This window comes from Rhincodon typus, chromosome 7 (assembly GCF_021869965.1).
Source record: "Rhincodon typus isolate 14 chromosome 7, sRhiTyp1.1, whole genome shotgun sequence".
Lineage (NCBI taxonomy): Eukaryota > Metazoa > Chordata > Chondrichthyes > Orectolobiformes > Rhincodontidae > Rhincodon > Rhincodon typus.
This window is the reverse complement of record NC_063338.1, coordinates 87803413-87819838: the sequence shown is the minus strand read 5'-3', so window position 1 is coordinate 87819838 and position 16426 is coordinate 87803413. Positions and strand designations below refer to the sequence as shown.

Here is a 16426-nt window from a genome sequence, read left to right as displayed (position 1 = left end):
GAATAGTATTACTGCGTTGACTTTGTCACAATTAATATTGAATTTTTGTGACCCATCCAGTCTCGACACAATCATAATAGGTGAGCTCTCACTACCATTGCCCACTACCCACTATCATTGCCTATCACAAACTTAATCTCTTCCATAATTTGAGTTAATCTGTAAGGATGTCATTTAGGTATCATATCCTTAATATTAATATGAACAGCCAAAAGTGTTTTTTGTCTATTCATAGTAAATCAATTTAGGATTCTGTGAGAGCTTCTGTAAATCACTTTGATACTTTTCTAGAATATAAATTATCTAATCCTTTAAGTACCTTTATATAATACACTCTGATTGCTGGTGGGTCAACTTTTGAATTTTCAATTTCTGGATCATTCTCAATTTTCTGATATTTATTTCACTCTCTACTTCCTTCCCTCATAAATACACCTTTCTCCTGACTAGCATCCTTGGCATAATATGTCAGCATAACACACTCACTGATTCTTTTTCCTGTCTGGAATAGTCACTGCATAATTTGCATTGCTTACTTTTTGATTTGATAAAGTCCAAAGAACCTTTTTCACTAGTTCCCTGGAGATGACTAAGGTGTTCGTGAACACCAATAGGATTGTGGTTTCATTAAGGGGGTCTCTAATGGCAAGTAGTAACAAAGAAATTCCTAATTTTAATCATGAGGAAATTTTTGACAATAAGCTTTAATCATAGTCTTCAAAGATTGATCCTAGGATCAATAATTACAAGATGATCAGAGGATTAGATAGGGTGGACAGTGGGAGCCTTTTTCCTCGGATGGTGATGGCTAGCACGAGGGGACATAGCTTTAAATTGAGGGGTGATAGATATAGGACAGATGTCAGAGGTAGGTTCTTTACTCAGAGAGTAGTAAGGGCGTGGAATGCCCTGCCTGCAAAAATAGTAGACTCGCCCACTTTAAGGGCATTTAAATGGTCATTGGATAAACATATGGATGATAATGGAATAGTTTAGGTTAGATGGGCTTCAGATTGGTTTCACAGGTCGGTGCAACATCGAGGGCCGAAGGGCCTGTACTGCGCTGCAATGTTCTATGTTCTACATTTCCAATGCACCTTGAGATTGTATGTGGTAAGCAGACAATGTAAATTGTTTCATTCCCAAAGTAGTCAGAATTTATTTGAATACTTACAACCTAAAATTTGAAATTTTATTTAATTTTACCTTTTTGGGTACTCCACAACTGTGAAGAATTAAATGAACTTTTCTAATACCATTTTTTCAATAATTTTCCCTAAGGGCATTGTTCAGGAAATCTTGTGGAAACACCCATAATCATCAAAAGATACTGATTCCAATTCCTTATTTTAGGGAGGGGTCCTACACAATCTACTGAGACCCTGCTGAATGGTTCTTCAAAAGCTGGCATCAAAATCAAATGCTAATTTAATTGCTGGCTGATGTTACCCCTCCACCTGACATGTATGACATGTCTGGTGCAATGTGAACACATTTTTATGTAACCCTGACCATTGGAATTTCATGAGCAACACGTAAAATGCCATTACAAAATTCTAATGGAAGTAGCACCTGATGGACCATTGCCAATATCGAATTGGCAGGTATTTGAGGTGATCTCCATTTCCTCATTAGTATTTTGTCTCTCAAGTAATTAAACAAACAGGTAATCTTTTTGATTCAATTTCTGAATCAGTTATTTGGTTAACTCCTTCATTTCAGAATCCACTTGTTAAATTTCTTTTAAAGAAGGTGGATGAAACATGTCAAAATCATTCTCTTCACTCTGCTCCTTTCAGTTAAATCTTTGAATATTGTATCCAATAACCGAATGTCCAAGTCATCTCACTTTCTGATAGACTACTCTTCTCCCTATCTAATTCTGTGGCCCCAAAACCTTGACACAATGCAGTCTGGGAAATAGTACAGGATGTTCCTTCTTCAGCTTGAGTTCCTTTTGTATCCACTGATGTTCAACTGCCCTTGGTGAGGCCAATGTTCTTGAAACTGCCAGATTGTTCCCTAAAATAAAATCAATTCCTTCTATAGGAACCTTTCTCACCACTCCAACCATCACTTTTCCATTTACTCTTTCATCTAACTCTCTATGATGACACTGCCGTGTACCATCCATATATACTTCCAGTCAATATTTTCTCCTTCATCAGCCTCAGGAAGACAAAAAGTATCATTAGCCAGTATCAGTGACTGATTTGCTCCAGTGTCTTTCAATATCTTAAATAAAACAAAGAACTGAGATATTGGGGATCTGAAACAAGCAAAAACAGAAATTGCTGGAGAAACTCAGTAGGTTTGACAGCATTTGCAGAGAGAAAAGAGAGTTACTGCTTTGAGGACAGTGATACTTCTTTAGAATTGAAGAAGGTTCTGAAGAAGTGTCACTGGATTTGAAACATTAACTCTGTTTTCTCTCGATATTTTTATTTTAATTTGAAAAATAAGGAAATACCTCCCCTTTTGAAGTAAAATATTCAGATCATCCAATGGGCTGATTCATCTTGTCAATATTTGGAGAAAGATTTTCATGACTGTCCTGAGCCACTCTTCCTTCTGAATTAATTCTAGGGAAACATGTTCTATCTCTGCTCCTGCTGCAGTTTTGATACCTCATGTTTCTTATCTCATGCCCTCTTTACTGAAGATTCCTTCCACATTCCTAATATTTTAGTTGGTCTCCCATTTAACAACCAACAACTAGTTTTGCCATGTCATTCTTTTACAATGGAAGCATGTTAATTTCTTTACGTCAATTCCTAGCCTCTCTCCTTTATTACTTTGGTTTCCTTCTATAAAAAATGTTCCCTAAAACCAATACTTCCTTTATCTACTGCATTTCTACTTCTCCAGTTTCCTTGTACATTCCAATATAATCATCTGCCACTTATAATTACCTGTACAAGATATCATAGATATTAAAAAGTTCCAGCACACTTGCCAAATTGATTGGAAATTTTTGAGGATGTAGCTACTAGAGTTGATACTGGCGACCTGGTGGATGTAGTTCACTTGACTTGCAGAAAACTTTCAATAAAGTCCCACATAAGAGATTAGCATGTAAAACTAAAGCGTTTGGAATTGGGAGGGATGGATAGTAATGCACTGATAGCATTAAAGTACTGGCTTGCAGACAGGAAACAAAGAGTAGGAATAAACGAGTCTTCTTCCGAGTGGCAGCCAGTGAATAGTGGGGTACAGCAGGGATCAGTGCTGGACTCCAGCTATTCACAAAGTACATTATTGGTTTAGGTAAAGGAACTGAATGTAATATCTCCAAGTTTGTAGAAGACACAAATGGGTGGAAGGGTGAACTGTAAGGAGGATGCAAAGATGTTTCAGTATGATTTGCACAGGTTGAGTGAGTGACAAAATTCATAGCAGTCGAAGTAATTGTAGATAAATGTGAAGTTATGCACTTTGGTAACAAAATAGGAAGGTAGATTATTATCTGACAGGTGATAGATTGGGAAAGGGGGAGTTGCAATGAGACATGGGTGTCCTTGTACACCAGTCACTAGAAGAACGTGTGCAGGTGTAGCAGGCAGTGAAGAAGTTAAATTGTATGTTGGCCTTCATTGTGAGAGGTTTCAAGTACAGGGGCAGGAGCATTTTGTTGCAATTAAACTTGGCCTTGGTGAGACCACATTGAGGGTACAGTTTTTGTCTCCTTATCTGTGGAAGGATGTTCTGGCTTTGGAGGAAGTACAATGAAGCTTGACTGGATTGATTCTGGGAATGAGACAGCTGACAAATGAAGAGAGACTGGATCAAGCAGGACTATATTCAATGGAGTTTAGAAGAATGAGAAGTGAGCTCAAAGAAATCTATGAAACCCTAAAACAGGGTAGTGTATATGCGATAAGGATGTTCTCGATGACCAGGAATTCCAGGATCGGGGTCAGAGTTTAAAGATACAGGAGCAGTCATATAGGACTGAGATGAGGAGAAATTTCTTTACACAGAGAATGGTGAGCCTGTGGAATTCTCTGCCACAGAAAGCAATTGAGGCCAAAACATTGAATGTTTGCAAGAAGGAGTTAGATATAGTTCTGAGCGCTAAAGGGATCACAGGATTTGGGGAGAAGGCAGGAGCTGTATAGTGAGTTGCATGATTGGCCATGATCATAGTTAAGGGCTGAATGGCCTAATCCAGGTCCTATTTTTTATATTCCTATGTTTCTATCTGCCAGAACTGTTGCTTCTTTGATCTTTATTACTGGATGCATATTTATGCAGGTTTCTAAGTTTTCAGGAATGCTATTTCTGAATTCTCCTGTATTCATATTTTCCCTTACGTTGTCATTTTTTTTCTCCCTTGCTTTAGTGATCGAAAACACTGATTCCACAGCATTTCTTATATCTTATTTTTGAAACTTTCTATATACAAACTCTGTCTGCATGCTTCCTGCATCCTTAGAGTGACAACAATTCAAACAGAGCAATGTGCTTTCAGATGTCCTGAGGTCATAGAAGGCAGTACACAAATGAAAGGTCTTTGTTTCCTTCTCTGCTCTATTGTGATAATGTCAAACAGGTGTTGTTTGAAATCTCGCATTGTTCAAAATTCTGACAAAATCTTCAAGTTGAGCTCTGATTTCAAGTAATCATTCTGTAGCTAATCTTCTCCAAGTGGTTGCAAAGATAGTAGTTAACTTTTAACTTGCAAACTAATGTATGGAAATTGTTGTGAAAAGCCAAATTTTCTTTGTGTCAGGGATGTGAAAGTAAGGGTAAAACGTCAGCATTTCATCATATGAACAATTCAGCACTCTCATGACCTGTATCACAGACTTACCAGAAATGTAAATTTTTTTTTTTTGCCTTTGACGTTTATAATTTGATGAAAATGAGAGCGCTGGGATTAATTATAGTAATCAAGCAGTTTATTTTTCTTCTTCAAAGCAGGTGCAGAGACACAGGAAATGCTGTCAAAGCATATAGTTGCCATGTATCCAATAAATCAAACAAAGTACAAACAGAAAGAGATCAGTAACTTCAGTTCATTTTCATGATCGTGGGGATCCCTGAAGAGTTTTGTGGCTCTTCACGTGCTTTTTAAAATTTAGTCCCTGTTGTGATATAGAAAACAAAGGTGGTCAGATAACACATAGCAGTCTCCCAGAAATGACAATAAATTTAACAACCAGATAATTTTCTTGAGAAGTTGATTGAGAGACAATTATTTTGCAAAGCCAACTCCCCAGAACTTCTTCAACAGAAGCCTCTCTTTTGAATCCATCTGAGACAGAAAGGACAGATTTAATGCTTGAATAATAATCTCACATGATTGAGCCTAGCTGGCAAGACATTTGATGCCCATCCTTCATTGCCCTGGACAAAATAAAAGTGAGTTGCCTTCTGGCTTTGCTGCAGCACACAGGGTGTAAGTACCCTGTCAATGCTATTAAGAAGGGAGTTCCAGGAGTTTGAACAATAAGGTGAAGAAAAGTAATATGGTTTCAAGACGGGATGGTGCATGACGTTGAGTAGAAAATGATTTGATTTGATTTGATTTATGATTGTCACATGTACCCAGGTACAGCGAAAAGTTTTGTTTTGCATGCAGTACAGGCAGACCATTTCATACAAAGTGCATCAGGGTAATAGAACAGAGCGAAGAATACAACGTTACGACTACAGAGAAGATGCGCAAAGAGCAAGATCAACACTTAAGTTTAAAATTTGACAGGTCCATTCAGCAGTCTTATAACAGCGGGGAGAAAGCTGTTCTTGAATCTGTTGTTACGTGTGTTTAAGCTTTTGTGTCCTCTGGTCGATATAAGAGGTTGGAAGAGATTATAACTGGGGTGGTAGGGGTACAGCTGCTGCCCTTGTCCTTCTAGATGGTAAAGGCTATGGATTTGGAAGGTCCTGTCAAAGAAGGCTTGGCTGATTTAAGACACCTATCTTCACAATATCACACTGCAAACTCTGGTATAATTCCAATAAATCTGTTCCCTAATTCCTTCCAAAGCTAATATTTGTTTCATGCTGCAGGGCGAATGTATTTTTCCATATGTGGGCCCAACTAAGAAAACTAACATAGCCTATATTCCAAGGCTTGCTGTACAGATGTCTTCTCTGTTTCAGCTCAACAACCCTTTGTTACTGTAAATGATACATTGTTTTGTGTTGCAGATCACCCAGGGGAAATTGAGGAGGGTAAGCTTCTAACGAATGCAATAAGGAGTGACTCAGCAGTCATTGGAGGTAAGATCAGATCAAGTTTTCTGGGTTCCCCAGTCATCACTCTCACAGTTGTTTCCAGGCTTCTTTATCAGAGGGGAAAAGCTGAGGGCTTTAATGATAGAAATCTGAGCTAAAAATAAGGCACCAACTAAAGACTTGACTTTACAGCTACAGTTCAATATATATGTATGAATCTATGATATAAAATTTTCAGCCATGCTTCTGGGCCAGCACTTATTGCCTACCCAAGTTGTCCTCAAGAAAGAGCTGCCTTTTTGAATCTCTGCAGTCATTTTCTGTAAGTAGATCCACAGTGCTATCAGGGAAGGAGTTCCAAGATTTTGACCCAGAAAAGCTATATAATTCCTGGTCAGGATGGTGTGAACCTTGGAGGCTAACTTGCAGATGGTGGTGTTTCCATGTATCTGTCCTTCTAGATGGTAAAGGTCATGGATTTGCAAGGTGCTGCCAAAAGAATCTTGGAGCATTTCTGTAGTGCATCTTGTAGATGGTCCACAATGCTGTTACTGAGCGTAGGTGATGGAGGGATTTTCTTACTTTCTGACTATTTTCAGCATCTACCACTTTACCATTTGTCTGCTTGTTTCCTTCTCTACCTGCACCCTCCACTCCAGCTGTGTACCAACCCATTTGTAAAGACAAGGGATAACAAGGTGTAGAGCTGGATGAACACAGCAGGCCAAGCAGCATCAGAGGAGCAGGCAGGCTGACGTTTCAGGTCTAGACCCTTCTTCAGAGTGTTCATCCAGCTCTACACCTTGTTATCTCAGATTCTCCAGCATCTGCAGTTCCTACTATCTCTGTAAAGACAAGGATTGACTTTTACCTTACAGGCATTAATAAATGTAGGTTCTTGTTACTGATGTGCACCAATTTGTGATTTTTGTTTTTACGTTTTTCATATAAGCTATCCTTTGAAGAGGAACCTGTGATCAAAACCCCACTTGGACCCAGTTACAGTCAGTACATTCTGTAATCACTTAGGATTGTCCAATCTGCTGTATATATTTGGAAAGGTTCATCACTTAGTCTCTTGCTTTTCCCTGTCAGCAAACCTACTTCTCCAATGTTTTTGCAATCAATTGACTAAAGCATGGAAGCACACAATTTTTAAAATTTCCCTCATTTCTCACATATTGTACTTGCTTCACTGTCTGTGTAATCAGTCTTGAATTCCTGGAAATTCCAGGGCATTTCTGGAGCATACCTGATCTAAATAGGATGAAAATTAAGCTATTTGAAGCTCAATTTGTATTAGATCATAATACCATAAGACAGAGGAACATAATTAGGCCATTCAGCCCATCATGTCTGCTCCACCATTCGATTATGGCTGATATGTTTCTCCTGTCATCTTCTTGTAACCATTGATCCCTTTCTAATCAAGAGCCCATCTATCACTGTCTTAAACAAATTCAGTGGCTTTGCCTCCTCAGCCTTCTATGGCAATGAGTTCCACAGGTTCACGGTGGCTCAGTGGTTAGCACTGCTGCCTCACAGCGCCAGGGACCAGGGTTTGATTCCACCCTCGGGCGACTGTCTGCGTGGAGTTTGCACCTTCTCCTCATGTCTGCATGGGTTTCCTCCGGGTGCTCTGGTTTCCTCCCACAGTCCAAAGATATGCATGTTAGGTGGATTGGCCATGCTAAATTGCCCCATAGTGTTCAGGGATGTGTAGATTAGGTGGGTTATGGGGGATGGGTCTGGGTGGGATGCTCTGAGGGTCAGTGTGGACTTGTTGGGCCGAAGGGCCTGTTTCCTCACTGTAGGGATTCTATGAAGGTTCACCACACTTCTCCACGCCCAGTCTAACCAGGGCTCTCAGAATTCTTTAAGTTTCAATCAGATTCCCCTCTCATCCTTCTCAAGAACATCAGGTATAGACCCAGAGTCCTCAACCATTCCTCATATGTTAAGCCCTTCATCCCAGGATCATTCTTGTAAACTTTCTCTCAATCCCCTCCAAAACTGGCATATTCTTCCTTTGATAGTAGTGCCCATTGTGCCATCACAGCCAGAAGGGACAGGAGACTTTCAATTTATGATGCACGCAAAATTAGACCCCATAGATGACCATAGGAAATAAGAAGAGGAGTAGGCCATTCAGCCGCTCAAGCCTGTTCCACATTGGATGTTCTTCATGTAATCCCCCCTTCAAATGCTTTGTGTTTATGTTGTCCCAGGCATTTTCTGTCACGATTTACTACATACACTCTGAGTACACATATGACCTGATGAACCACTTAGGCTATTAATTGTAATATGATACGCATCCTCCATAAAATAAGCCCAAAACATAAAAGTAAAACCTTAGATTTCCTGCAAAATTCATTGTTCAACTTTGACTCAAATTTTGAAACCATGAAATAAAATATTATTCATTCATGATCATAAAGATACAGGATGGAATTTAGTTTTCCTGGCATACGCACACTGTGAGGGGGGCCGGTTAAATTGGTGGGAAGGTACATGGTAGAGAACCCATCGCTCATCCATCTCCCCCAGTTCCAGCCGTGTTTATTACAGGGAGAGGTAGGATGGCGGCACGGTGGCTCAGTGGTTAGCATTGCTGCCTCACAGCGCCAGCGACCCTGGGTTCAATTCCACCCTTGGGTTACTGTCTGTGTGGAGTTTGCACATTCTTCCCGTGTCTGCATGGGTTTCCTCTGGGTGGTCCGGTTTCCTCCCACAGTCCAAAGATGAGCATGTTAGGTGGATTGGCTATGCTAAATTGCCCGTAGTGTTCAGAGATGTGTAGATTAGGTGGGTTACAGGGGTATCAGTCTGGGTGGGATGCTTTGAGGTGTGGACTTGTTGGGCCGAAGGGCCTGTTTCCACACTGTAGGGATTCTATGATGGAGGTTCTCAGAGGTACTGTGGCTGTAATGGACTGTGTGGGGACCATACCATGTGGGTAACCCAGCAGGGTAACCTCAACCTCCAGCCGAATGATGATAGTCTTTTCCTCTTGCCAGCCAATGCCTAATGGAGAGAACTATCAGAGGCAAAGACCTCACTCCGCCCTGAATGCTACCCAACCTCCACAACTCTCTTCCAACTGAACCTGGTGAGCCCACATGACCCGGCATCAATCTGGGCTCCAGTGAGGAAAAGGTAGGAGATGGCACTGGTGCAATAATGTTCACTTGACAAGCTGGCGCAAGCATGATGGGCCGAATGGCCTCCTTCTGTGCTGCAACTCTGATGGTCCTGCTGCCTGTGCCTCCTGAAAATTGGCAGGAGCCACCATCCATGTCGCTACCCAAGAAGGGGACTCTCAAAGTCACAAGGTTGCCGGTTCAAGTCCCTCTTCAGGACTTCTGTGTAAAGGTCAAAGCTGAGGCTTTAGTGTCGTACTGGCGGAATGCTGCACAGTTGGAGGTGTTACATTTCAGACGAGATATTAAACTGAGGCCCCTACTTCCTGATTGGGTGGATATAAATACTTCCACAGCATTAACTTGAAAAAGATCAGGAGAGTTACTCCTGGCCAATACTTATCCCTCAATCAGCGCCACAAAAACTTAATTTTTAATCATTATCAAATTGCTGTCCATAGCAGTTTGCTGTGCACAGAACTGCCAGCTGAATTTTTTGTATTACAACAGGGATTACATTGCAATAGTACTTAATTTGCTCCAGGCTGCTTTGATAAGTCCAGGGATGATGAAAAACCCTGTGTAGGTCTTTCCTTTTTCTAATGTGCTTTATATAAATTAATATATTCATTTATAACCATTAGGATTTGAACACTGATGCAGTTTTATTGATACACCTGTAGATGGGTTCAGGAGTACGAATAAACATTTTCCCCATTTGTGAAGAATCTAATTTGAAATCACTCAAAATGGCTTAAAGAAAACAATAATTAACAATCCAATAGGTTCCTTGTTTCACACGGGTTCACGTCATAGCTACATTTTGTCATGAAAGAAATTTTAAGTGTGCCAGGGTGTTTGGGTAAGGCATCCACTCCCTCCACCACTGACAGCAGAATGCGCTGCAGAAATTCACTATATATCCTCAGACAGCACCTTCCAAACCAATGACCACATCCCTCTAGGAGAACAAGGGCAGCAGATACGTGGGAATACTACCACCTTCAAGTTTGCCTCCATGTCACTCACCATCTTGACTTGGAAATATATCGCTGTTCCTTCACTGTCGCTGGGTCAAAATCCTGGAATTCCCTCCCTAATGGCATTGTGGGTCAACCCACAGCAGAAGGACTGCAGCGGTTCAAGAAGGCAGCTCACCACCACCTTCTCAAGGGCCACTAGGAATGGGCAATAAATGCTGGCCAGCCAGCAACATCCACATCCCACAAGCGAATACATTTTTAAAAAGTTTAATTTAAAGATACTTCTTGAATTCATACAATCTCAGAATTTTGACTTGGAGCTGTGATTAATTTTAGGATGAGGCCTGATCCTGATTAACTGAATCTTAAACAAGTGTAAAAGATCATGAAAACACTAGGGCATAGGGAGCAATGCACTCACAGTTATAATTCTTCAATCTTGTGTGTGGATTCAACCAATTCTGTTCCGAGGTAGCTGGTATAATTCACAGAAAGTAATGGAAATTCAACATCCAATTTTATTTGATGGAAGGATACAGAGGTTGGAGACAGATTCCTCCACACCTGATCACTTTCTGCACTTCCCATCTTCTCAACTGGAAATGGCAATTTCCCAACAGTGAGATGCCAGTGTCTGAGTTGTTGTAATATCATTAAAAGAAATTCCAAGCTGGGCTTCATTACCAATTCCATTAACATTGTACTGTAGGACTACCAGAAAAGCAATTCAATGAAACGTGGTCTATTATTATACCAAATGTATAATCCAGTTTAGTTCACAAATCTTACCAACATTGTTTTCTGTAGAACAATTTCTTAAACATATGAGAATGTCAGCACAGCCACCAACAGACAGGGAGAAAGCATGAGGTAACAAGGTGTAGAGCTGGATGAACACAGCAGGCCAAGCAGCTCAGATGTCCTCGTTTTTCAAGGACCGCAACTTCCCCCCCTCAGTGGTCGAGAACGCCCTCGACCGTGTCTCCCGCATTTCCCGCAACTCATCCCTCACACCCCCTCCCCGCAATAACAACCAAAACAGAATTCCCCTCATCCTCGTGTACCACCCCACCAACCTCCCGATACAACGCATCATCATCCGACACTTCCGTCATCTGCAATCCGACCCCACCACCAAAGACATTTTTCCCTCCCCACCCTTATCTGTCTTCCGGAGGGACCGCTCTCTCCGTGAATCCCTTGTCCACTCCACACTCCCCTCCAGCCCCACCACACCCGGCACTTTTCCCTGCAAGCGCAGGAAGTGCTACACCTGCCCCCACACCTCCCCCCTCACCCCTATCCCAGGTCCCAAGAAGACTTTCCACATCAAGCAGATGTTCACCTGCACATCTGCTAATGTGGTATACTGCTTCCACTGTTCCCGTTGTGGCCTCCTCTACATCGGGGAAACCAAGCGGACGCTTGGGGACCGCTTTGTGGAACACCTACGCTCAGTTCGCACTAAACAACTGCACCTCCCAGTCGCGAACCATTTCAACTCCCCCTCCCATTCCTCAGACGACATGTCCATCCTGGGCCTCCAGCAGTGCCACAACAATACCACCCAAAGGTTGCAGGAACAGCAACTCATATTCCGCTTGGGAACCCTGCAGCCCAATGGTATCGATGTGGACTTCACAAGCTTCAAAATCTCCCCTCCCCCTACCGCATCCCAAAACCAGCCCAGCTCGTCCCCGCCTCCCTAACCTGTCCTTCCTCCCACCTATCCCCTCCTCCCACCTCAAGCCCCACCCCCATCTCCTACCGACTAACCTCATCCCACCCCCTTGACCTGTCCGTCCTCCCTGGACTGACCTATCCCCTCCCTAACTCCCCACATACACTCACCTTTACTAGCTCCATCCTGCCTCTTTGACCTGTTTGTTTCCTCTCCACCTATCTTCTCCTCTATCCATCTTCTATCCGCCTCCCCCTCTCTCCCTATTTATTTCAGAATCCCCTTCCCCTCCCCCATTTCTGAAGAAGGGTCTAGGCCCGAAACGTCAGCCTTCCTGCTCCTCTGATGCTGCTTGGCCTACTGTGTTCATCCAGCTCTACACCTTGTTATCTCAGATTCTCCAACATCTGCAGTTCCTACTATCAGGGAGAAAGCATGTTAGCATTTCTTCTTGTTTATTACATAAGGAAGCCGTTTGCATTCAATCGCTTATCTGATCTATTCAAAATTCTACTGCCCGTATCCTGTCTCACACTGGATTCAATTTACCCATTATCCCCGATTTTGCTGATATATATTGGCTTCCTGCATGGCAGCATCTCAATTTTCATAATTCTCCTCCTTACATTCCATTTCCTGCATGGTGGAGCCCTCCCTTTATCTCTGGAACCTCTTCCAAACCAACAACATTTCAAGAACTTGGAGATCTGCACTTATCACACCGTGCATCCCAGGATTTGTTCACTCCTGTACTGGTGGTTGTACTTTTAGTTGCCCATGCCTAAAGCTCTTTCACCCCCTTCCTGAACCTCTCCACCTTTCCTCAAACTGACCTCTCTCAGCAAAGCATTTGCTCATGTCCCTGATATCCACTCACGTCACTTGGTTTTAAGCTTTTGCTTGGAGTATTAACTCCAAAGGCATGGTGGGTCAGTGGTCAGCACTGTTGCCTCACAGCACCATGGACCTGGGTTCAATTCCACCCTCAGGTGACTGCCTGTGTGAAGGTTGCACATTCTCCCTGTGTCTGTGTGGGTTTCCTCCCGCAGTCCAAAGATGTGCGGGTTAGGTGGATTGGCCATGCTAAATTGCCCGTGGTGTTCAGGGATGTGTCGGCTGGGTAGATTAGCCATAGGCTCACCGGACCCAAAACATTAACTCTGTTTTGTCCTTCACAGATGCTGCCAGACCTGATGAGCTTTTCCAGCAACTTCGTTTTTGTTCCTGACTTACAGCATCCGCAGTTCTTTCAGTATTTTTTAGATTAGCCACAGGAAATTCAGGGTGATAGGGTATAGGTGTGGATGGGATGCTCATTAGTGGGTGGGTATGCACTCAATGGGCTGAATGGCCTGCTTCCACACTGTAGGGATTCTAGTTTTCCAGTGAAGTTTCAGTCTAAATTCAAATGTTGTTGTGATGCTCTGAACATACATAACATTTCTAAACTGTAAGTATTTGACGTGTCTTTACTAACACTTATTTGTGTAAAATTCACAGGCGTGATAGCGGTGGTTATCTTTGTCATCCTCTGTGTCATTGCTGTAATGGGACGCCTGTTGTACAGGCACAAAGGCACGTATCGTACCAATGAAACGAAGGGGGTGGAATATGCTGAGAATACTGACACCACACTGAAGAACAATGCCAATTACCAGGACTCCATTAGTGAAGGCAAGAAAGAGTATTTCATCTGACAGTGGTACAGGCCCTTCTCATTACCACCGATATAACAGAAGATTAATAACACTAACAGCTGGGACTCGCTGTCTGTGCTATGAGTTAGCTCTAGATTCTGCAGACTAAACGCTCAAATGCTATGTTCAAAGTATTGTCACAGGACAAATGACTGGTTTACACTTCTGTTCACCTTGACAGGACAGAGATATAACCTATTGTTTCCTGCTAACTCTAGGTCAGCTCAGGGGAGTAGAAATAAGACTTTTGTAAATTCTATATAAAGACAGCAGAGAAAAAAATTACCATTATATAAACCGCATGAAAAAATAAGCAGCTATTTTATTTTCTGTTTGACTCCATTTGCTCTTCTCCCACCCATTTTTTTTTCCCCCCACCAATTCAGTGCAAACACAATCTGGGGATAAGTTCCTGACAACACTGTTACAACATCAACAACAACTTGTGTTTACAGCATGCCTTTATCATTGTAACATATCCCAAGGTACTTAAATCTCAATATTCAACAATATTTGACACAGAGCAACCTAAGGTGATATCAGGATAGGTTACAGTCAAGGCAATTAGGGACAGGCAGTAAATGCTGGTCCTGTCAGTGATCCCCACATCAAATGAGTGAGTCACAAACAAAAGCTTGGTTGAAGAGGGATGCCTCAAGGACAGTCTGAAAGGAGGAGGGAGGGAGTGGCAGAAAGTTTCAGGGAAGGTATTCCAGAATTTAGGAGCTGAAGGCACATCTGCCAAACTGTGTGGCAATTAAAATCGAAGATGTGCAAGAGGCCAGAGTTGGAAGTGTTCCAAAGAGTTGTGCAGATGGTGGTGTTACTGACATAGGGCGTTGTGAAGCTTCAAAGAGACTTCTTACCCAAAGTGAGAATCTTCCCCAGGTCACTTTACCACAAGAGCTAAAAGGTTCAAAGACTATGCGGACTAGATTTGCTTTCCCTTGAGTATGGATGGTGCTATGATTTTATTGAGGTTTCGGAGATGATTGATGGAGTTGATATTGTGGGAAGAGAATTATTTCGTCTGGTGGGACAATCCAGAACAAGGCATTAACTTTCAAGTTCAAGCTGAACCTTTCCGGGGTGATGCCAGGAAATGCCTTTTCAGAGAAAAAGGGGCATGGAAATCTGTAACAAAGATATTGAGGCTGGGGGGATTGGACACTTGAAAACATTAAAACCAAGGTGAATACATTTTTGATAGGTTAATGGCATTGAGTCTTATGGAACCAAGGCAGTTATGAGGTTAAGATATAGATGATACTTGATCTAACTGAATGTTGGAACAGATTTGGGGAACCTGAAAGACTTATTCTTGATCCAGCCACATAAGCCTTCATAACCAAGCAGACCTGACAAGTACATACACTTGTAAAGATGCGCAGGAATCCTAATATTTTCCCTCTTCTTGAGTGCTAAGGTCAAAGTTTGATACCTAGTTTGCTCATCTAGTTGAAATCAACAATCTCAAAACAGTCTAAGATTCAACATCTTCTTCTGATGAAACAGGGATGCTGTGGCAAGCAAATTTGTAACTCAAGCCAAGTGTTCAAGGTAAGCAGAATGAAATGGCCATCATGAAGCTGCAGGAATGTACAGGTAGATCTTGCAATTAGTTATGTAGAGTAATTGAAATCCAGGTTTTGGGGAATGGTAGCATTAAGATCCTCTAATGCCAATGCACAAAAAAAGCTCCTGAGTTTACATTTATCATTTCTTGCATAATGGTAATTTTTCACTGCTTTTATTTAATTCCATTTTATAAAAATCTTGGGTCTAATCCTATGACCTGACCTCAATAACTTCTGTAAAATTAATACTTTTGTTTGTAAATGACTGACTATCTAGCGACTTAATAACATGGGAGATCTTCGCTCTCCAGGATTGTGTGGTGCCAGATGAAGTTGAGTCCTTTGTACCATTATTCAACATATATAACTCACCTATATATATATACATGTAAATTATTTTCATGCTGTACAGCAGAAATCAACCCCAAGCACAAACTAGTTTGAAGTCATATGTCAGAGTATCGTACAGAGAGGAAGTAAGATAGAAATTTCACTACCTATCTTGTTTCCTGAAACTTTATGTGAATGTACGTGAATGACAGACAGGAAAAAGAAAGCGTTGGTCAATCAGCCATATTCCATACCAATGATAATATGATCTCCTAAGCCCTTCCCCTCTTGTACATCCTGTTTCCCCTTCCTCCACACTGGGGCTGCAAATCCTCTGGGAGATACACAAAAACAGAGAGGGAGCAATGAAACAGAGCTTTAATTCAACTGATTGCTTGCCCCTAACACATTGTCTGAAAGTTTTCCTATGAGGTGGAACAATTCTGAGTAAATATTCCGAATGTTACTAATGGTTTTGTAATCAGGTTGACAATGGTTACCATTACTTGGCTATTCTTTTACTGCGATTGTTCTGAGCCATTTGACCTCAGATATCACTATGGTTACAACACAGCCCTCGGCAGCAAAACATTTGGTGAATTATGAAGAGAGTATGTTGTGAATGATGTATCATAGGCACAATCCCATTAAACTTGCAAACAATAAAATCTTCAGAACCAAAACTTTATGTTGAGTAGAAGTGAGACCCTGATTCAATTGAAACAAGGTGTGACCTGAATTAGTAAAATATCTGAATTACGTCCAATGTTAATTATTAGGTTGATGTAGGATTTGCAAAATTATTATCAAGGTCTGCAAGTTGAATGGAATT

The 16426-nt window shown here is 41.6% G+C and overlaps 1 protein-coding gene across 1 annotated transcript in view; it reads left to right on the top strand.

Moving 5' to 3' along the window:
* The window catches only part of LOC109936326 (contactin-associated protein-like 5), a 767761-nt gene extending 754074 nt beyond the window's left edge, over positions 1-13687 (top strand). Inside the window, exons 17-18 of the mRNA XM_048599257.1 lie at positions 6157-6228; positions 13491-13687. Coding sequence (XP_048455214.1) covers positions 6157-6228; positions 13491-13687 — 269 coding nt within the window. The remainder of the gene's footprint in view (positions 1-6156; positions 6229-13490) is intronic.
* The last annotated feature ends 2739 nt before the right edge of the window (positions 13688-16426 follow it).